General features: G+C 38.6%; 1 protein-coding gene and 1 long non-coding RNA gene across 4 annotated transcripts in view; one reads left to right on the top strand and one right to left on the bottom strand.

The window, feature by feature from the left end:
• The window catches only part of UPRT (uracil phosphoribosyltransferase homolog), a 28,453-nt gene extending 13,882 nt beyond the window's left edge, over nucleotides 1-14,571 (bottom strand). Inside the window, exons 1-2 of one of the 3 annotated variants that reach the window (XM_072744822.1) lie at nucleotides 13,995-14,564; nucleotides 9,570-9,661 (exon numbers count right to left, since the gene is read on the bottom strand). Coding sequence is in view for 2 of the 3 variants with exons in the window: in XM_025987816.2 (XP_025843601.1) it covers nucleotides 13,995-14,368 (374 nt within the window). In the remaining variant the exon portion in view is untranslated. Of the gene's footprint in view, nucleotides 1-9,569; nucleotides 9,662-13,994 lie in introns of all 3 variants that reach the window. The other 2 variants (XM_025987816.2, XM_025987818.2) reach the window with 2 other exon arrangements.
• Nucleotides 14,055-18,117, top strand: LOC140596271 (uncharacterized). Its single transcript, XR_011998318.1, has 2 exons — nucleotides 14,055-14,193; nucleotides 16,338-18,117. It is a non-coding gene; the product is annotated as an uncharacterized lncRNA (long non-coding RNA).
• The last annotated feature ends 9,148 nt before the right edge of the window (nucleotides 18,118-27,265 follow it).

The raw sequence follows: 27,265 nt of genomic DNA, 5'->3' as shown, positions 1-27,265 counted from the left end.
ACAGTTTATGTGCTTAAAAAATCCCTATCTGCCTATCCATAGCATACCTAAAATATTCCCCCAACACAGCATAGAAATGGCATATGCAAGCATATATTATCTCGGTATACCATTAACCACTACTCCTTTTTTTCCCCAAGCTGTATTTACTTTTTCTGACAGGAAAAAGCAATGAAATATCCTTGACACAAATGATATTTGGTTTCTTAGAGTAACCACAATTCTATCATGTATAGATATTAAATCTCTAAGATATGAACCATGATTGAGCAATAGCAAAAATACAGGTCTGTATTCTTTATATATAAATATTCCCTGAACTCAGAAAACTATCCACACATACCTACACACACGCACACACACACACACACACATTTTTTAAAAAGGCTGTACTTAAAGAACAAACTAATGGTTGCCAGGGGGAGGGGGATAGGGGTATGGGCAAATTGTGTAAAAGCGAGTAGAAGATACAAGCTTCCACTTATGGAATGAACAATTCATGGGAACAAAAGGCACAGCATAAGGTATATAGTATATGATATTGTAATAGCACTGTATGGTGACAGATAGCAGCTACACTTGTGGTGAGCATAGCATAACATATAAACTTGTGGAATCACCTTGTTGTACACCTTTTACTAATATAACATTGTGTGTCAACTATACTCACATCAAATAAATTAAATAAATTAACTAATAAAGCAGACTCTTACCATGGTTTTCAAATAAAACTACACTTTTACGCTAGCACCTTTCATTTCTGGATTTAATCTTCACAAAGTACTTGTCAGGAAATAAAAGTTAGTGAACTACAAAAAATACTGAAGCCTACTTTCTGTTTGCCAGACCCATATAAACAAACAATGTAGCCAGCCAGAACAGTTTTTCAATAAGGAGGAAAAATCTGTATTTGCCTTATAAGAAATACTCAGTAAAATATCTTGGGAACACATCTGAAATATTTGTTTTTAATTTCTGAACAGGTACACATACACAGGTACATTTATTACACAGAAACAGGTACATTTATTACACAGAAAAATCATATTAGGCTAAATGATCTGTCCAAATCTATTATTTGGCTTTGAAATCAGGCATTTTAACACCTTTCATGTTCTCCCCCAAGATATCAGCCTCAACTGCTAACTTTTCCATAATAATCACCTTCTCCACATTCCAAAAAAGTACACACTAGAGCTGTCATCTCTTGATAGCTATTTGACTTCCAATTAAAGCATTTACTGCTCCAAGTCATCCCACTACAAACAGTAATTACCAACCCATCTCCTGCTGTTCAAGACCCATACTGTATACTTTTAATCAATTTAGAAATTAAACTACAGCTAGAATACAATAAGTTGATTGCATTGAAAAAAATCCACAGTGGTCTTCAATACTCACATCTAAACCCTTAACACTGTTATCACTAGAGTTTCACAAACAGTTATATACTTGTCAGATCAACAAGTTGCACATATTCTCTGAACCCCTACTTTATGCTCAATACTGCACCAAAGTGTTTGTTAATAAAGGAATTTCAATGTAAGCTCAGGTCTTATTCACTCCATACACTTTGTTTCAAATTGTAACTCTTTTCACTTGTCTCAAAATCATTTTTTAAAAGATTTTACTTATTCATGAGAGACACACAGAGAGAGGCAGAGACATAGGCAGAGGGAGAAGCAGGCTTCCTGTGGGGAACCTGATGCAGGACTCAATCCCAGGACCCTGGGATCATGCCCTGAGCCAAAGGCAGATGCTCAACCACTGAGCCACCCAGGTACCCTTCAAAATCATTTTTTTAAATTCTCATACTAAAAACAAAGTTCTGAAAGTCATTTTAATCATCTTCTATCTAATAACAGTAAAAAATCTAATGCAAAATTATCACAAAACAACAAAAACTGACACACATTTCTGGAATATTCTAAACTATAGCCAAATGATCAAATGTCAAAGATTTAAACAGTGGTATTCAGACACTTTTAATTCAGAACACAGAAATCTAATTAGTGTTAAGCTGAGCATTTTTAAATTGTACAACCTTCAAATAGGATTAACAGGGCAGACCTAATCATATCAGCAAATATACTTTTCTTGACACTTCCCCCAACAAATGTGTCACACATCTGTAGAAACAAAATGAAAGCCAAAGGCAGCCATTCTAAAAAGTTATCTTTACAATGAAACAACAAAAGAATGAGAATCATACAGGAAGTCAAATCCTTGTTTTAATGTGGACTTGGTAAATTGATTCTTCCCTACTTAAGCCTGTCTATAAAGCACTTTAAAAATTCCACAGAGGCTTCAGCAATTGTGGAAAACATTCATGTCTCACAGCAAATGCAGACCAAGATGAAACTTCTTGAATCTCACTGAACTCTAATTATCATGCATGAGATATAGAACTATGACAGAGGAATGTTTTTATAATATTAAAAAATTAAAACTTCAAGTAGAGATTCTCTCCCCTATTCCTTCTAGTCCTTACTGCTACTACTACTAGAGGGAATGTATAGAGTGTTGGAAGATGTTCTCCCCTGGGACAATTACAACTTCAATTTCTATAACAGAAATTGCCATTTGATCACTCTCTGCTACTTCTCTCCATTCAAAATGAACTTGACAGCTCTCCCCCTTTTATTTACAAAGACCATTTTAACAACAACACACATACATTAAGTATACAAAAATTTATTTATAAAGCTTTTCTAAAAAGGTCTGAAAGTTACAGCAGGTACCTCACATATTACTCCCTTCTTTCTCACAGGTCACTATTTAGTAAAAATTTCCTTGGTGCCAAGTATTATGCACTTGTGCATTACCTGATCTACTCCTCATAGAACCTTAAGAGGTAGATTCCATTACTACCACTTTAGTGATGAAAACAGTGAGGTTTACAAGAGGTGAAGGACTTCAAGGTACTTCCCAGCCTGAAGCTCTTTGATTCCAAGGCCCTGAGGAAAGCCATTATTTATTTTGCTCTAATAAGACAATGTTTTCTAACGGTGACCGCTTTTAAATGTATTTTAAAGATACTTCTCTCCCTGCAAATGAGACTGGCATGGACACTCAATGCAAACAATGAAATAGACTCCGGTAGGCAAATAAAACATTATTAAAATGCGCCTTTTGGAAGAGAGAAAAGCTGCCATTATAACATGGCTTGTAAAAAAGTTAACACATACAAGAAGAATACACCCTTCCAAAAATTATTAAATCAAAACCTCTGACCCATAACTTAAAACAATTTAATTTAAATCAAGTCCCAGGAGACGCCTGGATGGCTCAGTAGTTGAGCGTCTGTCTTCGCCTCAGGTCTGCCTTCAGCTCAGGTCCTGAACCTGGGGTCCTGGGATTGAGTCCCACACTGGGCTCCCCACAGGGAGCCTGCTTCTCCTTCCTCTGCCTATGTCTCTGCTTCTCTCTGTGTGTCTCTCATGAATAAATAAATAAAATCTTTTAAAAAATCCATTATATAAATCAATCAATCAAATCCCAGTAGCATTGATTTAGGTGTCATTTTTTAAAAAAGGCCTGAGGAGAGAATTAAGATGGAACAGTAGGGGAATCCTAGGCTTGCCTCTCTAAATTATACCCAGATAAATATCAAAACATTCCAAACATCTGATCAATTTGAGTGGTCAGAGAACAAATTGGAAAACTAGAGAAAAAAGAAGCCACAACGTGGAAGGTAGGAGGTGTGGAGACGTGATACACGGGGGAGGGGAGAAAAGAATCTTGGGTTCTGTGGAGGGGAGGGAGCCTTAATCTCAGAGAGAGGAAAGAGAGAGACAGACAGACAGAAAGAGATAGAGAAGGCAGCATGCAGAGAACTGCACCAGAGAGAGATTTGTCCAAGACCATTCACTGGGAAAACTACAGTGGCTGATTACTGCAAGTTTTTACAAGCAATGGAGCCGAAAGTACGAAGTATTAGACATACCTACAACTGCTGGGTGAAGACCCCCACCAGACCCTGCACCTTGCAGGGGCATATCTAACAGGGCAAATCCACCTAAAAATCAATGCACCAAGCCATACCCCAGAAGACTAGCACAAATTCCTCACAGGCACCAAGTCAACTGATCATAGAGTGCTGCAAAACTTCAGCTATAGTGGAAATAGGATCTAACTTTTTTTTTTTTACCTCTTCTTAATATAGCCATTACTCACAGCAGCAGGAATATAATAGGCTTTCCTTACAATCACACACACAAAAAAACAGTGACCTAGACAAAATGACAAAGTGTAGGAATTCACCATAAAAGAAAGAATCAAAAGAAGTCAGAGCCATGCAAAGAAGAAGTCAAACTCTCCCTCTTCGCCGATGACATGATACTCTACATAGAAAACCCAAAAGACTCCATCCCAAGATTGCTAGAACTCATACAGCAATTCGGCAGTGGGGCAGGATACAAAATCAATGCTCAGAAGTCAGTAGCATTTCTATACACTAACAATGAGACTGAAGAAAGAGAAATTAAGGAGTCAATCCCATTTGCAATTGCACCCAAAAGCATAAGTTACCTAGGAATAAACCTAACCAAAGAGGTAAAGGATCTATACCCTAAAAACTATAGAACACTTCTGAAAGAAATTGAGGAAGACACAAAGAGATGGAAAAATATTCCATGCTCATGGAGTGGAAGAATTAATATTGTGAAAATGTCAATGTTACCCAGGGAAGTTTACACGTTTAATGCGAACCCTATCAAAATACCATGGATTTTCTTCAGAGAGTTAGAACAAATTATTTTAAGATTTGTGTGGAATCAGAAAAGACCCCGAATAGCCAGGGGAACTTTAAAAAAGAAAACCATATATGGGGGCATCACAATGCCAGATTTCAGGTTGTACTACAAAGCTGTGGTCCTCAAGACAGTGTGGTACTGGCACAAAAACAGACACATACATCAATGGAACAGAATAGAGAATCCAGAAGTGGACCCTCAACCTTATGGTCAACTAATATTCGACAAAGGAGGAAAGACTATCCACTGGAAGAAAGATAGTCTCTTCAATAAATGGTGCTGGGAAAATTGGACATCCACATGCAGAAGAATGAAACTAGACCACTCTCTTTCACCATACAGAAAGATAAACTCAAAATGGATGAGAGATCTAAACGTGAGACAAGATTCCATCAAAATCCTAGAGGAGAACACAGGCAACACCCTTTTGAACTTGGCCACAGCAACTTCTTGCAAGACACATGCACGAAGGCAAAAGAAACAAAAGCAAACATGAACTATTGGGACTTCATCAAGATAAGAAGCTTTTGCACAGCAAAGGATACAGTCAACAAAACTAAGACAACGTACAGAATGGGGGATGATATATGCAAATGACCTATCAGATAAAGGGCTAGTTTCCAAAATCTATAAAGAACTTATCAAACTCAACAGCAAAGAAACAAACAATCCAATCATGAAATTGGCAAAAGACATGAACAGAAATCTCACAGAGGAAGACATAGATGTGACCAACATGCACATGAGAAAATGCTTGGCATCACTTGCCATCAGGGAAATACAAATCAAAACCACAATGAGATACCACCTCATTGTGAGAATGGGGAAAATCAATAAGGCAGGAAACAACAAATGTTGGAGAGGATGAGGAGAAAAGGGAACCCTCTTACACTGTTGGTGGGAATGTGAACTGGTACAGCCACTCTGGAAAACTGTGTGGAGGTTCCTCAAAGAGTTAAAAATAGACCTGCCCTACGACCCAGCAATTGCACTGTTGGGGATTTACCCCAAAGATACAGATGCAGTGAAATGCCGGGACACCTGCACCCTGATGTTTCTAGCAGCAATGTCCACAATAGCCAAACTGTGGAAGGAGCCTCGGTGTCCATCGAAAGATGAATGGATAAAGAAGATGTGGTTTATGTATACAATGGAATATTACTCAGCCATTAAAAATGACAAATACCCACCATTTGCTTCAACGTGGATGGAACTGGAGGGTATTATACTGAGCGAAATGAGTCAATCGGAGAAGGACAAACATTATATGTTCTCATTCATTTGGGGAATATAAATAATAGTGAAAGGGAATATAAGGGAAGGGAGAAGTAATGTGTGGGAAATATCAGGAAGGGAGACAGAACATAAAGACTCCTAACTCTGGGAAACGAACTAGGGGTGGTGGAAGGGGAGGAGGGTGGGGGGTGGCAGTGAATGGGTGACGGGCCCTGAGGGGGGCACTTGACAGGATGAGCACTGGGTGTTATTCTGTATATTGGTAAATTGAACACCAATAAAAAATAAATTTATTAAAAAAAAATATGCCTACTTAAAAAAAAGAGAGATCACTGTAACCGAATAGAAAACCCAGAAATTGACTCTCAACTCTATGGCCAACTCATCTTCAACAAAGCAGGAATGAATATCCAATTGAAAAAAGACAGTCTCTTCAGTAAATAGTGTTGGGAAAATTGGACAGCCACATGCAGAAGAATGAAACTGTACCGACCATTCTCTTACACCATATACAAAGATAAACTCAAAATGTTTGAAAAATCTAAATGTGAAACAAGAGTCCATCAAAATCCTACAGGAGAACACAGGCAGCAACGTCTTTGACCTTGGCTTCAGCAACTTCTTGCAAGATGCATCTATGAAGGCAAGGGAAACAAAAGCAAAAATGAATTATTGGGACTTCATCAAGATAAAAAGCTTCTGCAAAGCAAAAGAAACAATCAACAAAACAAAAGCAGCCTATGGGATGGGAGAAGATAAGTGCAAATGACATACCAGATAAAGGGTTAGTATGCAAAATATATAAAGAACTTATCAAACTCAACACCCAAGAAACAAACAATCCAGTTAAGAAATGGGCAGAAGACATGAATAGACATTTTTCCAAAGAAGACATCCAGATGGCCAACAGGCACATGAAAAGATGTTCCACATCACTCATCATCAGGGAAATACAAATCAAAACCTTGATGAAATACCACCTCACACCTGTCAGAATGGATGAAGTTAACAACACAGGATGACAGATTTTGTGAGTATGTCAAAAAAGGAGAACTCTCTTACACTGTTGGGAATGTAAACTGGTGCACCTACTCTGGAAAACAGTATGGAGGTTCCTCAAAAAGTTAAAAATAGAGCTACACTATGACTCAGCAACAATCATACTCCTAGGTATTTACCCAAAGTATACAAAAGTACAGATTTGAAGGGGTACATGCACCTGTATGTTTATAGCAGCACTATCAACAATAGCCAAACTATGGAAAGAGCCCAGATGTCCATTGACTGATGAATGGATAAAGAAGATGTAGTGTATATATATAGATATATAGATATATAGATATATATATAGATATTCACACACACACACAACGGAATATTTCTCAGCCATAAGAAGAATGAAATCTTGCCATTTGTAATGATGTGGATGGAGCTAGAAAGTATTATGCTAAGCAAAATAAGTCAGTTGGAGAAAGACAAATACCATATGATTTCACTCATATGTGGAATTTAAGAAGCAAAACAGATGAACATATGGCAAGGGGGAAAAAAAACAAAAAAGAGAGAGTGAAACCATAAGTGATTCTTAAAGACGGAGAACAAACTGAGGTTTAATGGAGGGATGTGGATAGGGGATCGGCTAAATGGGTGATGAGTATTAAGGAGGGCACTTGTTATGATGAGCACTGGTTTTATATGCAAGTGATAAATCACTAAGTTCTACCCCTGAAACCAGTATTACACTATATGTTAATTAACTAGAATTTAAATAAAAATTTTAATAATTTAATACATTTAAAAAATTAAAAACTAAGGCTATTTTCAACATTCGGGTGGGAGAAGTTAGGGTTAGCACAGGGTTGCCAGATTTAGCATAAAAAAAAACTATGGGGGATCTCTGGGTGCTCAATGGTTTGGTGCCTGCCTTTGGCCCAGGGCGTAATCCTGGAGTCCCAGGATCAAGTCCTGCATCAGACTCCCTGCATGGAGCCTGCTTCTCCCCTCTACCTGTGTCTCTGCCCCTCTCTCTCTCTCTCTCTGTGTGTGTGTCTCTCATGAATAAATAAATAAAATCTTAAAAAAATACAGGATACCTAGTTAAATTTATATTTTAGAAGTATAACCCATTCAATGTTTAGGGTATATGGAAAAAAAGTTCATTGTTTATCTGAATTCAAATTTAATTGAGTGTCCTGTATTTTACCTGGTAACCTAAGTGAAGAAAAAAGAACTAAATAGACTCAAATTCAGCTCTATTGTGTTTTTGTTTCTTTTTTATTTTTTAAGTAACAAATTGAAGGGAAGTGGAACATAAAAGCTTTTCCAGCAGGTTTAATGCTTAGTCAAAGCTCTGAAAACATAAACGCTACTCCAGAGCCATTTCATTATTATGTGATCACTAGAATAAAGAATAACTCCAAGGTTTCTCATAGTATGCAGATGTTTTATAAATGATTTTCTGCCTCCTTTCACCCTCAGAAAAACAACTCCTAGCGAAGTACTTGGAGCAAAACTAATCTGATGTGAAAACCTGAAAATACATATACATATTGATTTTACTACCTGCCAGATACATCAGCAAGGCTACACCTCTATAGCACCTTCTTAAAAAGCTATTAAAATAGTGTCAAAAAAAATCAAAAAATAAAATAAAAAAATAAAATAGTGTCAATATTTACTTGCACCTCAAAGCAGAGTTTAACATAAGTATTCAAAATTAGGTAGAAGAATAAAAGAAACTATCATTTTTCCCTTAGAACCCAGGCTGCAGTCACTTAGAAGGTGATTTTTTTAATACTGATTGAGTATTAGTTCCCTTATGCATCAGGTACTGTGCCAGGCCAGACCTTCTTTATGCTTCCCTGGAGTACATACTAGTTGGTAAGACATTTCTAGGATATGCCCAATAAATATGATGACAACGGTATGCATAAAGAGGTGACTCTTCCTTCCTGGCCTAAAAGCCAGTTCCAAAATTCATGTGTAAAGCCAAAATCATGTCCATGTTTTAAACAAATTGCAGGTCATGGCTTTTTCTGTGGTGATCATTTTGGTTTTGTACAAGTAGGGAAAATATCAGATTCCTCCAATCTCAGGGTAATGCCAAGCTAGGCTGTCTAGGCTGATTTTGTTGGAATCCCTAGCTCAGCCTATATCCCAAATCCGAAGCCAGGCAAATTACCTTGCAAGAGAGAATGGCCATTCTCCCAGGGACAGTGGTCCAGCCTGAGCACAGCATAATCACCTGTGGTATTTGTAAAGCTACAGGTGCTCAGGTTCCACACAAGACTACCCAAAGGTTACCAAAAATTTTATTTGGGAAAAAAAGAAAAGACTCCCCAGGCAATTCAGATGCACAGCCTCGGTTAAGAACAGCACATTAGGGGCACCTGGGCGGCTCCGTGGTTGAGCATCTGCCTTTGGCTCTGGTCATGATCCCAGGCTCCTGGGATCAAGTCCTGTATCAGGCTCCCCACGGGGAGTCTGCTTCTCCTTCTGCCTGTGTCTCTGCCTCTCTCTGTGTGTCTCTCATGAATAAATAAATACAATCTTTAAAAAAAAAAGGAATATCAAAATTACCTAGTCAGAAGCCTCAAATCACATTAGGCTGCAATCATTTTAGGGCTAAACAGAATGTTCATCACTCCAGAGGTTGTATCCCCTCCAGGCGACTAAAAAAAAAAAAAAAAAAAAACATAAAGTCACAAGGCTGATTTGGCTCCTTCTTTAGTGTTATTTCATGGACTAAAATACTCTGAGAATATTCAATTTTCATCCAAGTTGTCTGCTGAGGCCATGGCAAAGCCCTTCCAAGGACAAGGATAAGGAAACACTCAAGAGCTTATGAAACAGCTTTCCTTTAACATTTTGGGAGACAACAGAAAAAAAAAAATGGGGAAGGGAGATCTTTTAAATACACTGCATTGCCTTAAAGATGAGGTCACGAACTATGTTCAAAAGAAAAGTAAACTATACTCAGATTTTGCTAGGTTTATTATATAAAGGAGACAGTAAGAGAAAGATTTGTTTTTGTTTTTTTTTAGAAGGATGTTTTTCCTGTTACAAAAACTGAAAATGAAGGTGTAATTTCTCTTTCCAGGTTCACCAGTTACCCATGTGTGACTTAGTAAATAATCTGCTCTTTCAATGTTTAGATTACTGCATTCTGAAGAGAGAGAAAACCATTTACTTGAAATTCAATAATAAAACCAACATATTATATTGCAAATACTGCACATTTTTTTAAAAAGGCATTTTAGATCAGGACAACGTTCTCAATCTTGCCTGCTTTATATATTTACAACATGCAGTCCTGCGGCTCCATGTTCTACACTTCTACACTGGCAAAGTCAATTCAGAAAGCAATTCCTTCAATAGCTATATACTAAGGATCAGGATCAATAAAGGAATAACAAGTACTCCAATTGTTTCTATTATCAGACAGCTCCACAGTGCACATATATGATGTCACATCAAAACAGAGAAGAGCCTAAGCTCTGAGGAAGACAGGATATGATAACTGATGACAACTTCCATAACTTAATCTACCTAAATATAGCTCCTCTTACCAAAGACCTCCTATACCAGCCCCCTGGAATAGATGAAACAGGTCTCCTTTGTGTGAGGAGACTCCAATTTTTGAAGATAAAGGAACAGAGGCCTGTTTTGTTAAATCTGTTTAACAAAACAAAACTAAAACACTGTCTCCAGCCTAAATAACTAAGCATCAAATAGTTATCAAGAATTTTAAGGAGTCCCTCTGTACTATCACAGCAGGATAAAAATTATCTAGGATCAGGATGCCTGAGTGGCTCAGCAGTTGAGCGCCTGCCTTTGGCTCAGGGTGTGATTCCAGGTCCATGATTCCGGGTCCCAGGATTGAGTCGCACATCAGGCTCCCTGTGAGGAGCCTGCTTTTCCCTCTGCCTATGTCTCTGCCTCTCTCTCTGTCTCTCATGAATAAATAAAATCTTTTTAAAAATTATCTAGGATCTCTCAATGTTGCTTTTTAAAAAAAGAATGTGAGTTTTATGTATAAATTCTGTTCACTGTCTCCTGAAAGTTTAAGAAACTAGCCCTTATGAATGCAATTAAAACGATGAACAAATCGAAACATGAAGGCTTGCAAAGCTCTTCACAGTTTATAACAAATGTAAGACAGAATCTTGTTTTAGCATCTCAAGAGTTCAATGAGATATTACCACATCCTCATTTGACAAACGATAAAGTTGAAGCACAGTGATGCTAAAGATTTTGCCTAAGATCACTCTGGATCCTGCTGTCTCTTTCCAAACTCACAAAAGAAAATAAAAGATTCCACTTACACTCAAGTTTACTATACAACCCAGGATTTTCTGAACAATGCATTAAAATCAAGTATTGATACTGTCTTATAGGAGTGCTGAACTTCACGCCCTCTCCATATCCTACAGCAATGGCTTACCTTTACATTGTCACGAAGACCCCTTTGTTTTTTTTTTAATTTTTTTAAGATTTTATTTGTTTATTCATGAGACAGAGAGAGAGAGAGAGAGAGGCAGAGACAGAAGCAGGCTCCCTGCAAGGAGCCTGATGTGGAACTCGATGCTGGATCCCAGGATCACGCCCTGGGCCAAAGGTAGACGCTCAACCACTGAGCCACCCAGGTGTCCCACGAAGACACCTTTGTGATATGTAATGAAAGCTAAGGAATCCTCACTCCATAAAAAAGGCACATATGCAAATGTTCATAGTAGCATTATTCTTAATAGCCAAAGAGTGGAAACCATACAAATATCCATCATCTGAAGATGGACAAACACAATGTGGTATATCGATACAGTGGACTATCACTCAGCTAAAAAAGGAATGGGGTACTGATATAATGTGGATGAAACTTGACAACATTACACTAAATGAAAGAAACTAGTCACACAAAAGACCATATGTTATATGACTCCATTTATGTGAAATGTCCAGAATAGGCAACTTAACAGAGATAGAAAGTATATTAGTAGTTATCCAGATTACTGGTTTGATGGGTTGAGGGGAAATGGGGAGTGACTGTTCCTGTGTACAGGCTTTCTTGCTGAGGTAATGAAAATGTTCTAAAATTGATTGTGGTAATGGCTGCACAGCCATGAACATACTTAAAAAACCAGTCAATTGTGCACCTTAAATGGTGTATTTTATGATATGTGAATTATATCTCAATAAAGATGCTATTCAAAACCAACCATTAAAAATGCATATAATGAATAGTATTTCCCAGATAATTTCTGACCGTTCGTTCACCAAGGCCCTGAAACCCAGTGGTGTCCAAGGCTCAAGGTCAGTAACTCCTGATCTATAGAAACAAGAAACATCATCCTATTTTCTTTGTTCTATAAATGAGTTATATTTCAGCTTCCCCTACCACAACTATCAAACATATGCCTCCTACTTTTTAAGATCACTACTTCCATGTATTAGATCACATGACCACAGTACTTTTCAATATTGATTCATTAAAATCTAGTAGGTGAGACAAGACTGATACACCAATAACAATATACAAAACAGCGGGTGAGTTGTGCATTTAAAAAGCCAGGGAAGATCAGCAAGGAAGAATGATTAAAGGAAAAACCCTCGACAGAGGTGGACATTTAATGCTGGGTTTGATCCTGAAAAGTAGGTAGGATATGAAAATGCAGAGAAGGAGTAAAGGGAGGAGTAAAGAGAGTTTCAGAGGAGGGACGCCTGGGTGGCTCATCGGTTGATCATCTGCCTTCCGCACAGGTGTGATCCTGGAGTCCCAGGATCGGGTCCCACATGGGGCTCCCTGCATGGAGCCTGCCTCTCTCTCTGTGTCTCTCATGAATAAATCAATAAAATATTTTTTAAAAAAGAATTTCAGAGGAAAAAAGAATCAGGGATGTTTCATAATAGTTCCCAGGAACCATGAAGAGGGGCCTTAATGTCAAGATCAGGATCCTGGACTTTATTTGACAGGCACTAAGAAGCCAAGGAAGGCTGCTGAGTAGGAGAGTTACCTAAGCAAAGTTGTATATTGAGATTGTTCAGTAATGTGTGGGAATATGTGGAAGGCAGAAAAACTGAAGGCAAGGAAACCAATTGGGAGCCTATTAACAATAGTATGAAGAAAAGTTACTACAGTCTGATTTAAAGAATGGCATCTTGACCCAGCAGCCATTTTAAAAGATTAAGGAATCCACTGAAAAACGAGTGCTTTGACATGCAGTAGCTACTCATTTAAGGTGCTGCCAATACAGAAACCAGCTATATTTCATGATGGTACATATTTCCCTTGAAAAACCCCATCTACAACATGAGTCTTGAGATCTCCTCAAGATAGCATGTTAACATTACGTTTTTGGCTATCTTGGTTTGTGGAATTAGGAGGGGGCGCCAAAGATTTCTTTAGGTTACCTTTGCTCCATTAACTCTACAGAAAACATCTGAAGTTCTGTAACTTTACAAAAATCAGTCCTGATCAGAGTTGAACAAATTTCCACGTGACAAATAAAACCCAAATTCCAAGACAAAGACGTTAGACAAAATGACATATTTGCAATAGCAAACAGTAAACGGTCAGAGAATTTGTTTGAGCACAACAGAATTCCCTTGAAATTGCTTTATTTCAATTTGTGAGCCTGAGGTGCTTTGGGCTAGAACAGAACCTTGGGTAGCACTCATTTCTGGCTTATATAGACCAGCACTAGACAACGTAGACCCGTTTACAGCCAGGAACGGCTGAGGATTAGAATTCGCTCAGAAGAGACAAAGACGGAGCCGGGGGTTGCTTAAAAGTATTCGTCCTTATACACAGCGTGGTTTAACTCAGGGACTCGGAAAGACTGGGTTGAAGGGCTGAGTCACGTGACACCCCGCCCCGCCCTATCTCCACATACTAGTTTCCCGGCGCCAAAACCACACCCCTTAGCTCTTTTACTTCCAATCGCTGTCCCCTCTTCCCCCGCCTTGAGAGACCCTCCACATCCCTTTCCCCTTCTGATCTCCGCTCACTTGTCACGGATGATAGTCTGCAGCTCCCGGATCTGATCATTCATAGGCAGCAATTTAAGCTGCGCCCCGATCTGCTGGAAGACTTCGTGGTCCCCTAGGAGGAATTTGCCGGTCGGTGCGTCACAGTTGCCACTGCCACCGTTGCTCTCTGAGTTGAGGCTGGCCACGCTGCACACCTGAGGAGGATCCAGCTCAGCGGGTACGCTAGAATGAGCGTGCCCTGGGAGGAGAGTTGGCTTGGCCTTGGAGGCGCTGTTTCCCCCGGCTGGGTCTGAGATCAGGTCGCCAGGTCGCAGCGGCTCCATGATTGGGTTAGAGACAGAGTTTACTTTCTGGTTGTGACAGGACATGGAGTCCAAATACCGTAAGTCCATGGCTATACACCAGGCCCCGGGCTGTCCCTGCAAGTACCGACCCCTAAGGATAAAGGAGAGCGGGGAGAAGTGGCCTTCCTTCTCACTTGCCTTCCTGTTCGCCCCGGACGTTTCCAAACTCTTAACCTAGGTGGGCCCTCTCACCCCTAGGCTTCCGTAAATTTCCTTAGGCGCGCTACGTCCCTGCCCCGCCCACACCGGACGTAGGGCCTGCCTAGACACTATTGGCTTCTCTGTCTGTCACTCTCCAGAGAACTGCTGGTAACCCTTTGAGTCCCCTGGCTGCGTGGGTTCCTGAACGTTGCTAGCCAGGCAGATGGGATGGAGCCAGGGATGGTTGGTTGCAGGGTCTCCCGGGAGCCCTTAGGGGTTCTGTATGCAAAACTTTGGGTAAGTGGTAGAGCCAGGAAAATCTAGGGGTGGAGACTGATAAAAATGATTACATATATAAGGCCCATTGGTTTTAGACTTTGTGTCTTGGCAGAGAGATTATATACTTCAATAACTGCATCTTCAGTTAGCTTGTCCGGGTAACCAAAAGGGGAAGTTCGAAATGCCTAGCAAGCTGCTGAAGAGCCCGCCCTCTACTAGACCTTTCTACAAACTGCAGCTTTCCAAGTGTGCTTGACCACTAGAGTTTTCCTTACCTTTTTTCTTTGGGACCTACACTGTACAGTTACCATGGGGACTCTGACAGCAATTCAGATCCTTGACCACTTTGTTTATTTTAAGTACTTAGGAAGACACTTTTTTTATTCTTTTGAGAAAGAATGTCTAGGCAACAGTACTTTTCAAAACCAGTGTGTATTAGAACAATTGTGGAGTTTGCTAAAATGTAAGCTCTCATCGCCTACATTTAAGATTCTGATTAAGATTTTAGATCTGAGATGGGATCAAAGAATCTTTGTTTTTAACAAGTAACCTAGCAATTCTGATTTTTTAAAGATTTTATTTATTTGTTCATGAGAGACAGAGGCAGACATAGGCAGAGGGAGAAGCAGGCTCCTCACAGGGAGGCCAATGTGGGACTCAATCCCAGCACCCTTGGATCACGCCCTGAGCCGAAGGCAGAGGCCCGATTGCTGAGCCACCCAGGTGTCCCTATGGGTTTTTTTTTTTTTTCTCGAAGTCATGCTGTAAGAAAGGGAATTACAGGCTTTCTTTCTAAAGAGCTATAACGTGAAAGTCGGAAACCTGCTAATTCTAAAAAATTACTGAGCAGCATTTAACAAGTCCCTTTCACTCTCTGGACTTGTCTTTCTTCATTTATAAGTGACATGCATTACCTATTTGACTCCTAAATGTTCTTCAAATTTTAACATTCTATAATTTTATTTTGCCTTTCAAAAAACCAACTCTTAAAATGCCCTTTTCCACAGAACCATATAAGCAACACATGACAGAGTCAGAGTAACACGAGTAACAGATAAGAATATGCAGGCCTTTAGTGGGATTTAAGCCTTGATCTGGCTTTCTGTTTTCAATTTTTTGTTCGTTGTTTTGGTTTTGGTATTAATGGTATTTTTATCCCTTTTCTTCACTCCTATTATCTCTGCTTTGTTCCTGACCCTCAAGGTCAGTACACTATTAGCTATAATTATAGAGAGTTTAAATCTGATTGGATGATAAGAATTGCGGTCTGGAATTGTAATCCCAGTCACTTTTAAAAGCTTTTGCATTTTTCCACCTAACACTTAATACAATTCAAAGGGTCTCTGGGTTTAAAAGACAAATCTGTCTAATTGGCCAATGGATGCTTTAAAGGAAAACTCTGCAGTACAGTATTGTTTATCAGTAAATTAAATGAAGTAATGAATTTTAAATGGTATTGTGAGATGTTCCAGGAACAAAACTACTATAGTCATTTTTGTCTAGTTTTTCATCAGGCAAGTGGCTTTGTTCTCAATGCCACAGATTATGAATTAAGATTATACAATTGCTAGTGTGTCTTGTGTTTTCACTCTTATAGGAAATATCTCACACAGATCCAGGATACTCAGAGGCAACAATATGAAGAAAGACTCAGAGTCTCGATGAATTTTAATGTGGGGAACAGGGGGACTGAGACTCAGACTCCAACTCAAACCGGACTCAGACTCTGACCCCAAGGCTGTCTCCTCCAGTTTTTACTAAGAGAGCTAACAGATTGGCTATAGGAATGATTAACTTTGGGAAGTAGAGAAAAACATGTTTACTTCAAAAGGTAAAAGAATACTCTATTGACTCAAGGAGGGGGGAGTTGAGGAGCTGTATCCAGAGAACAATGTGGTCAAGAGTCAGTGTGCCCATTTAATGCAATCCCTATCAAAATACCATGGACTTTCTTCAGAAAGTTAGAACGAATCATCTTAAGATTTGTGTGGAATCAGAAAGGACCCCAAATAGCCAGAGGAATATTAAAAAAGAAAACAATCACAATGCCAGATTTCAGGTTGTACTACAAAGCTATGGTCATCAAGACTGTGGTACTGGCACAAAAACAGACACATAGGTCAGTGGAACAGAATCCAGAAGTGGACCCTCAACTTTATAGTCAACTAGTATTCGACAAAGCAGGAAAGACTATCCACTGGAAAAAGGACAAGCTCTTCAATCAATGGTACTGGGAAAATTGGACATCCACATGCAGAAGAATGAAACTAGACCATTCTCTTACACCATACACAAAGGTCAACTCAAAATGGATGAAAGATCTAAATGTGAGACAAGATTCCACCAAAATCCTAGAGGAGAACACAGACAACACCCTTTTTGAACTTGGCCACAGCAACTTCTTGCAAGATACATCCATGAAGGCAAGAGAAACAAAAGCAAAAATGAATTATTGGGACTTCATCAAGAAAAAAGCTTTTGCACAGCAAAGAAACAGTCCACAAAACTAAAAGACAACCTACAGAATGGGAGAAGATATTTCCAAATGAACTTTCAGATAAAGGGCTAGTATCCAAGATCTATGAAGAACTTATTAAACTCAACAGCAAAGAAACAAACAATCCAATCATGAAATGGGCAAAATAAATGAACAGAAATTTCACAGGGGAAGACAGAGACATGGCCAACAAGCACATGAGAAAATGCTCCGCATCCCTGGCCATCAGGGAAATACAAATCAAAACCACAATGAGATACCACCCCACACCAGTGAGAATGGGGAAAATTAACAAGACAGGAAACAACAAATGTTGGAGAGGATGTGGAGAAAGGGGAGCCCTCTTGCACTGTTGGTGGGAATGTGAACTGGTGCAGCCACTCTGGAAAACTGTGGAGGTTCCTCAGAGAGTTAAAAATAGACCTGCCCTTCTCCCGGTGCTTGGAGCCTGCTTCTCCCTCTGCCTGTGTCTCTGCCTCTCTCTCTCTCTCTGTGACTATCATAAATAAAAAAAATTAAAAAAAAAATAGACCTGCCCTTCAACCCAGCAATTGCACTGCTGGGGATTTACCCCAAAGATACAGATGCAGTGAAACGCTGTGACACCTGCACCTGAATGTTTATAGCAGCAATGTCCACAATAGCCAAACTGTGGAAGTAGCTCTGGTGTCCATTGAAAGGCGAATGGATGAAGAAGATGTGGTCTATATATACAATGGAATATTACTCAGCCATTAGAAACGACAAATACCCACCATTTGCTTCGACGTGAAGGGACCTGGAGCGTATTATGCTGAGTGAAATAAGTCAATCAGAAAAGGACAAACATTATATGGTCTCATTCATTTGGGGAATATAAAAATTAGTGAAAGGGAATAAAGGGAAAGGAGAGAAAATGAGTGAAAATATCAGTGAGGGTGACAAAATATGAGAGACACCTAACTCTGGGAAATGAACAAGGAGTAGTGGAAGGGGAGGTGGGTGGGGGTTTGAGGTGACTGGGTGATGGGCACTGAGGGGGGCACTTAGCGGGATGAGCACTGGGTGTTATGCTATATGTTGGCAAATTAAGCTCCAATAAAAAAAATTTTTTTAAAAAGGCAGTGTGCTGACTCCCATGTCCCCAATGTGCTGAGGACTAGGAGATTCAGTTCTCAGATAGGCTCTGCAGCTGGTTCCCCACAAATATCCATACATACACTTACCTATATGTATGGTAATTAACTCATAATCATTAGAAAATCTATATATCTATTTTTTAAGATACTATTAAAGTATAATTCACTAATGATCAATCATAATAACACCTAAAATTTGGTGCTTTGTAATTTACAAAACACTTCTATACATTCTCTCATTTAATTTTCAAAAAAAAAAAAAAAGCTTGAGGATTACCAAACCCCCATTATAGATCTATTTGTGAGATTCCTTTTCCTAAAGTGACTTGTCCAAGGTCAAACATCCACAAAGAAGCAGAGCCAAGACAAAAGCCCCAGTCTTTTGACTTCAATTGCAGCCTTCTTTACACATACCCTCAGAACCATGAAATCATTCAGTTAACAAATACTAGTTGAGCCCTTACTGTTTGCCATACATGTTGCTAGGTGCTGAAACAGATACAAAGAAAAAAGACAAAAGATCTGGAAATTCTCCATGGTGATAGAGGTCATAGACAGTTTGGATCTTTGAAAACTAAAAGACAATATTAAGCAGCATGGAAACCTATGCCAAAATGCTAATAACAGAATTGACAAATCTGAATTTAGCTTTCTTAAGCACATTTTTTGTGGAGGCATGAAGCTAGATAAAGCAAAAGCTGGGAAATTCTCTTGTAGCAATTGAGATGACTGTAAACTTTAATTGAGGTTGTGAGCTCTAAATTTGACCTAATCCCTAAAAATTATGGGAAGCAACAAACCAATTACTTGTATCAATAGAAATCCTTCACATACATCTACATAGTACATTTGAAAAGATATCCAAATAGAGATTTTGAGATTTAACCTATGAACCAAAAATTGTACTATATGACTGAGCTGGGGAATCCTGATATAATTATGTTAATAGTTCTCAAATGAATTCCTTGACAATCCCTTTGGCCCTAAGCTCCAAGAATTCTTTCATTCAAGTTGACTTTGGTGATGCTTAAGCCATTGCATTATTATTTTAAGTGTCTTATGAACAAAAAAAATTATTTAAAAGGATAGCCAATATTCTGAACAAATACTGTGATTTGTATCTTTCCAAATGAATAGCTACACCAACTTTCAGATGTATGCCTTAATTCTGTGGCTTCTAATAATCTCAAAATCTCTACTCCAATATCTTTTCAAATGTATACCTTAATTTTTTGCCACTTACTCCTCCACCTTTCAGAATTTTTTAATCACTTTTGAAATACATATTTTCAGCCTTTTGAAGTTAGTTTACTTGTAAGTACAAAGACCTTCCTGTAAATCTTAAACAATTTCTGGTAGGATGTATGGGGCAGAACAGGCATATCTTTTATAAAATACTATTACTTGTTCTAAGAAAGAAAATACCTTGTATAACAGGTATAAAATAGAACCTGTTAAAATAACATATTAATAATTGAGGTATCTTTTGTTAAAAAATTATTTATTTGAGAGAGAGAGTACAAGTCGAAGGGAGGGGCAGAGGGAGAAGGAAAAGCAGGCTCCCTGCTTAGCAGGGAGCCTGACATGGGGCTGGATCCCAGGACCCTGGGATCATCACCTGAGTCAAAGGCAGGTGCTTAACCAACTGAGCAACCCAGGCGCCCCCTGAGGTGGCTTTTTGGTGTGTGTTTTGTTCATTTTTTGTATTGTATGCTTTGAAACTTTTCTATTTTTCTCCTGTGTAAATTTTAAGGGTATTCTTGTTTTCTGGTTTCCTTGGGACTTATATAAGATAATTTATAACAGTATAATTTAAGTTGATAACAACTTAAGTTCAATCACATATTAAAAACTCTACACTTTGACTTCTCCTGTCTCACTTTAAATTTTTGTCACAATTTACATTTATTCCTATAATGTATTTTTAAACATTTTTTACTTATACTTATTTGTAATAATTTACTTTTTTTAAAGTAAGTTCTGGGGCAGCCTGGGTGGCTCAGCGGTTTAGCACCTTCAGCCCAGGACGTGATCCTGGAGATCCCGGATCGAGTCCCATGTCGGGCTCCCCGCATGAAGTCTGCTTCTCCCTCTGCCTGTATCTCTGCCTCTCTCTCTCTCTCTCTCTCTCTCTCTCTCTCTCTCTCTTGTTCTGTGTATGTGTGTATGTGTCTCGTGAATAAATAAATAAAATCTTTAAAAAAATAAATAAAATCTTTAAAAAAATAAATAAAGTAAGTTCTGTGCCCAATGTGGGGCTTAAATTCATGACCCTGAGATCAAGAGTCACATGCTCTACTGAATAAGCCAACCAAGTTCCCTTATAATAATTTTTATTTAACTTTTAGGACTTCTAGTAACCCACCACAATTACACTAATGCAGTGTTCTTTTATTTGTCTATATATTTATCATTACCAATGAGTTTCAGGACAGTATTTATCTCTCCTTCATTTTTTTCTTCCAAGTTTTTATTTAAATCCATTTAGTTAACACACACTATAATATTAGTTTCACAGGTAGGATTCAGTGATTCATCACTTATATAGAACACCCATTGCGCATCACAAGTTCCCTCCTGAATAGCCATCACCCGTTTAACACATCCCCCTGCCATCTCCCATCTAGCAACACTCAGTTTGTTCTCTATAGTAAGAGTCCATTTATGCTTTCCTCTCTCTTTTTTCTCCATGTTTATCTGTTTTTTTCTTCCACATATGAGTGAAATCAAATGATATTGGTCTTACTCTGACTGACTGATTTTGCTTGGCATAATACTCTTTAGATCTATCAACGTTGTTACAAATGGCAAGATGTCATTTTTATGGCTGAGTAATATTCTGTTGGAAAAAAAAATATATATATATACCACTTTTTCTTTATCCATTCATTAGACCATGGACGTTGGTGCTACTTTCATAATTTCCCTGTTGTTGATAATGATGCTGTAAACATCAGGATATTTCTTCATGTATTTTTTAAGATTTTATTTATTTATTCATGAGAGACACAGAGAGAAAGAGGCAGAGGCGTAGGCAGAGGGAGAGGCAGGCTCCATGCAGGGAACCCAATGCAGGACTCAATCCCAGGACTCCAGGATCACACCCTGAGCCAAAGGCAGATGCTCAACCGCTGAGCCACCCAGGCATCCTAAGATTTTATTTTTAAGTAATCTCTACACCCAACGTGGGACTCGAACCTACAACCTCAAGATCAAGAGTTGCATGCTCTACCAACTGAGCCAGTAGATACCCCATCTTCATGTATTTCTTCAAATCAGTAATTTATATCCTTTGGGTAAATACCTAGGAGTACAGTTCCTGGATCCTAGGGTCGTTATATAACTTTTTGAGGAAACTTCATACCATTTTCAAGAGTGGCTGCACCAGTTTGCATCCCCACCAAAAGAGTAAGAGCGTTCCCCTTTCTCCACATCCTTTTCAAATCTATTGTTTCCTGTGTTGTTAATATTAGCCATTCTGACAGGTATGAGGTGATACTTCATTGTAGTTTGGATTTGTATTTCCCTGATGATGAGTGATATACATCTTTTCATGTGTCTGTTAGCTATCTGGATGTCTTCTTTGGAAAACTGTCTATAACATGTCTTCTATCCATTTTTTAACTGTATTACTTGGTTTTTGTATGTTGAGTTTTATAAGTACTTCATATATTTTGGATACTAACCCTTTATTAGATATGTCATTGCAAATATCTTCTCCCATTCCATAGGCTGCCTTTTGGTTTTGTTGATTGTTTTGTTCACTGTGCAGAAGCTTTTTATCTTGATGAAGTCCCAATAGTTCATTTCTGTTTTTGTTTCCCTTGCCTTGAGAATGTTGCTAGTAAGAAGATAATATGGCTGATGTCAAAGAGGATACTACCTGTGTTCTCTAGGATTTTGATGCTTTTCTGTCTCACATTTAGGTCTTTCATCTATTTTGAATTCATTTTTGTGTATGGTGTAAGAAAGTGGTCCAGTATCATTCTTCTGTATGTTGCTGTCCAGTTTTCCCAGCACCATTAGTTGAAGAGACTTTTACTACTGAATAGTCTTTCCTGCTTTGTTAAAGATTAGTTGACCATACACTTATGGATCCATTTCTGGGTTTTCTATTCTGTTCCATTAACCTATATGCCTATTTTTGTAACAATACCATACTGTTTGGATCATTACAACTTTGTAATATAACTTAAAATCTGGAATTGTAGGGATCCCTGGGTGGCTCAGCGGTTTAGCACCTGCCTTCAGCCCAGGGCGTGATCCTGGAGTTCCGAGATTGAGTCCCGCATAGGGCTTCCTGCATGGAGCCTGCTTCTCCCTCTGCCTCTCTCTGTCTCTGTCTCTCTCTGTCTCTCATGAATAAATCAAATCAAATCAAATCAAATCTGGAATTGTGATGCCTGCAGCTTTGCTTTCCTTTTTTGCTTTGGCTCTTCGGGGTCTTTTGTGGTTCCATATATATTGTAAGATTGTGCTACCTCTGTGAAAAATGGTGGTGGTATTTTGATAGGGCTTGCATTGAATGTCTTTGGGTAATATAGACATATTAACAATATTTATTCTTCCGATCCATGACCATGGAATGTGTATTACTTTGTGTAATCTTCAATTTATTTCATCAGTGCTTTCTAGTTTTCAGAGTACAGATCTTTTACCTCTTTAATTGGGTTTATTCCTAGATATCTATGGTTTTTCCTGCAATTACAAATGGTATTGATCCTTGGATTTCTCTTTCTCCTGCTTCACTATTGATGTATAGAAATTCAATAGATTTCTGCATGTTGATTGTGTATCCTGTGACCCGATTAATTTGTATATCAATTCTAGCAATTTTTTGGTGGAGTTTCTTGGGTTCTCAACATAGAGTATCATCATCTACAAATAATGAAACTTTCTCTTCTTCCTTGTCAATTTGGATGCCTTCTATTTCTTTTTTTTGACTTTTTGCTGAAGCTAAGACTTCTAGTACTATGTTAAAATAACAATGGTGAGAGTGATCATCTCTGTTTTGTTCCTAAGCATAGAGGAAAAGCTCTGTTTTTCACCACCAAGAATGATATTCGCTATGGATTTTTTGTATATGGCCTTTATGATGTTGAGGTATATTCTCTCTATCCCTCCATTGTTGAGGATTTTTATCATGAATAGATGTTGTACTTTGTCAAATGCTATTTCTACATCTATTAAGAGGATCATGTGGTTCTTATCCTTTCTTTTATTAATGCTGTGTATCACTTTGATTGATATGTGAGTATTGAATCATCCTGCAATCCAGGAATAATCATGGTGAAAGATTCTTGTAATGGACTGTTGGGTTTGATTTGCTACTATTTTACTGAGAATTTTTGCATGCATGTTAATCAGGGATATTGGCCTGTAATTTTCCTTTTTAGTGTAGTCTTGTCTGATTTTGGAATCGGTTAATGCCAGCCTCATACAATGAGTTTGAAAGTTTTCTTTCCATTTCTAATTTTTGGAATACATTGAGAATAGGTATTAACCCTTCATTTAATATTTGGTAGAATTCCCCTGGGAAGCCGTCTGGCCCTGGACTTTTGTTTATTAGGAGATTTTGATTACTGATTCACTTTCTTTACTGGTTATGTGTCTGTTCAAGCTTTCTATTTCTTCCTATTTCAGCTTTGGTAGTTTATGTGTTTCTAGGAATTATTCCATTTATTCCAGGTTTCCCAATTTGTTTGCATATAATTTTTCATAATATTTTCTTATATTGTTTGTATTTCTGTGTTATTGCTTGTGATTTCTCCTCTCTCATTTGTGATTTTATAATTACTTGAGTCTTTTTCTCTTTTCTTTTTGATAAGTCTGTCTAGGAGTTCATCAATGCTATTAATTTTTTTTAAGAACCAGCTCATAGTTTAATTGATCTGTTCTACTCAGTTTTGTTTGTTTGTTTGTTTCATATCATTTATTTCTGCTCTAATTTTTATTATTTCCCTTCTCCTGGTGTGAGGCTTCGTTGCTTGATCTTTGTCTATCTCCTTTACGCGGAAGCTCAGGTTACTTATTTGAGATTTTTCTTGATTCTTGAAGTAGGCCTGAATTTGTATCTTCCCAAATTTCTTTTTGTGGTTGACTTCAAGCTTTATAGCTTTGTGGTTGGAAAAGATTCACGGTATAACCTCAATCTTTTTGTACATGTTGAGGCCTGATTTGTGCCCTACTGTGAGATCTGTTCTGCAGAATGTCCCTTGTGCACTTCAAAAGAATGTGCACTTTGCTCCTTTAGAATGAAATGTTCTGAATATATCTGTTAAGTACATCTGGTCCAGTGTGTCATTCGAAGCCACTCTTTCCTTGTTGATTTTCTGCATAGATGATTTTTTATTGATGTAAGTGGGCTGTTAATATCCCCTCTTATTATTGTATTATTATCAATAATATGTTAGTTATTAAGTATTCCTTTATGTTTGTTATGAAGTGTTTTATGTATTTGGCTGCTTCCAAGTTGGGGGCATAGATATTTACAGCTCTTAGATCTTCTTATCGGGTAGTCCTCTTTATTATGATATAGAGCCCTTCTTCATTTCTTGTTAGAGTCCTTGGTTTAAGATCTAGTTAATGTGATACAAGTGTTGCTACTTTGGCTTTCTTTTGACTTCCGTTTGTATGGTAAATATTTCTCCATCCCTTCACTTTCAATCTGTAGGTGTCTTTAGGTCTAAAATGAGTCTCTTTTAGACAGCATATAGATGGGTCTTCTTCTTTTTTAAAATCCATCCTGACACTGTCTTTTCATTAGAGCATTTAGTCCATCTACATTCAGAGTAATTATTGTTATATTAGTGGAACTTAGTGCCATTTTATTAATTGTTTGGCATTGTTTCTGGAGATTTTCTCTGTTCCTTTCTAGTCTCTGTCACTTTTGGTATTTCTTTCCCACTCAGAGTCCCTTTTGATATTCCTTGCAGGGCTGGTTTAGTGGTCACAAACTCCTTTAGTGTTTTTTGTCTGGCAAACTCTTTATCTCTCCTTCTATTCTGAATGACAGCCTTGCTGGATAGAGTATTCTTGACTGCGTGTTTTTCCCAAGCAGCACATTGAATATATCATGCCACTCTCTTTCAGCCTGCCAAGTTTTTGTGGAGAGATCTGTTGCTGATCGAATCCACATTCCCTTATGAGTTAGGAACTTCTTTTGTCTTGCTACTTTTAGGATTTTTTCAATCTCTACTTATTGTAGATCTAACTACAATATACCTTGGTGTTGGCTGCTTTTGTTGATTTTGATGGGATTGCTCTGTGCCTTCTGGATTTGGAAGTCTGTTTCCTCCCCCAGATTAGGGAATTTTTCAGCTATAATTTCCTCAAATAAATCTTCTGCCCCCTTTTCTCTCTTCTTCTGGGATTCCTATGATAAGAACATAATGTTTCCTGGAGTCACTGAGTTCCCTCAGTCTATTTTCAGGATCCAAGATTTTTCTTTGTCTTTTCATCAGCTTCCTTATTTTCCATAATTATATCTTCTGTATCACTTGTTCGTTCCTCTGTCCTCCCATCTTTGAGGTCATTATATCCAGTTGGTTCATATCTCAGTTACTACAGCTTTTCATTTTGGCCTAATTGGATTTAACCTTTTTTTTTTCATCTCTGTGGTAAAGATCTCCCTGATGTCTTCTATGTTTTTCTCAGGCCCAACTGGTATCCTTATGATTGTTGATTTAAAGTCTGCCTCAGGCATATTACTTATCTCTGTTTCGATTAGATCCTTGGGCATGACCTTTTCTTGTTCTTTCTGTTGTGATGAATTCCTCCATCTTAACATTTTGTCTGGGTCTTCAGCTTCTTTTGTGTGTTAGGAAAGCCTTTATGTTTTCTGATCCCAAGAGTAATGGCTTTATGAAGAAGAGGTCATATAAAATGTCCAGGGCCTGGCACTTCAGAAGGTATCTCTGGTGTGTACTGCATGCACTCTGCTGCTGTGTTTTGGCTGCTTTATACCTCAGATCAGTCCTCTACAGAATTTCTCGTTGCCTGCAGTGGGGAGTGTTTAGACATTGCCAGAGTGTGTTGAGTTTTAACTAGGTGTGCTCTGATCGGTTTGCTAAAAGAGACCTGATGGTATTTCCACTGGATCTGAAGTTTTGCAGAACTCTATGGTTGATAGAAGTGGTGCATGCGGGAGTTTGTGCTGGTCTTCTGAGGGAGGAGTGCACTGAACTGGTTCTCAGGAACACTTGCCCAAAAAAGGGGTACTAGCAGAGGGCAGTGGAGCAGGGCTTGGTATAAGTAGCCAGTATGGGTGCTGTGCTGTTTATAGAAGTTTGTCTGAGTTGATGGGTGGGGGAGTCAGATGCTCCCAGTCAGCAACTTTGTTACTGGTGCAGGGAGTTTCTGCTTTCTGCTGTCAGGGAAGCCCTCCCAGAAGAGCAAATAATTTCCCCTCATTTGTCCTCCATGTTCTTCATATCACTGTTTTTGCACCATCTGCATCTAGGTTGCTTGCCTTTCTGGAGCATCACAGTACACTTGGGCTCTATCCCAGCCAGTTTTAAAAGTCAGAACTTTAGGAACCTGGTGTGGTAGGACCTGTGCTGGTCTGGGGAGAGTTTTGCCATGCTGATACTGATGTACATTTGACCCAGAAGCGCAGTCACACTAGAGTGCAAGAGAATGGGATGTGGAGCAAAGCACACTATAGAACCAGTGTCCAGGTTAGCCATCCTCAACAGGTGTTGCTGCATCTGTGCTGAGGGGTGGTAAAGGGAAATGGTGCCCACTGGCACTTTTGCCTCCAGAGAGGCAATGCCACCTCTCTCCAGTATGCTCCAAGAAGAGGGAACAGTCTCTCCCAGCATGCCCTAGGCAAGCTTTCGATCATACCACCTGCCCTCAGGTTACCCGCATGGCTCTTCTACTTGAGCACTGCAACACCCTAGGGCTCTA

Source organism: Vulpes vulpes, chromosome X (genome assembly GCF_048418805.1).
Source record: "Vulpes vulpes isolate BD-2025 chromosome X, VulVul3, whole genome shotgun sequence".
NCBI classification, from domain to species: domain Eukaryota; kingdom Metazoa; phylum Chordata; class Mammalia; order Carnivora; family Canidae; genus Vulpes; species Vulpes vulpes.
The sequence above is the reverse complement of the archived record's forward strand: the minus strand, read 5'-3'. Positions and strand labels throughout refer to the sequence as shown.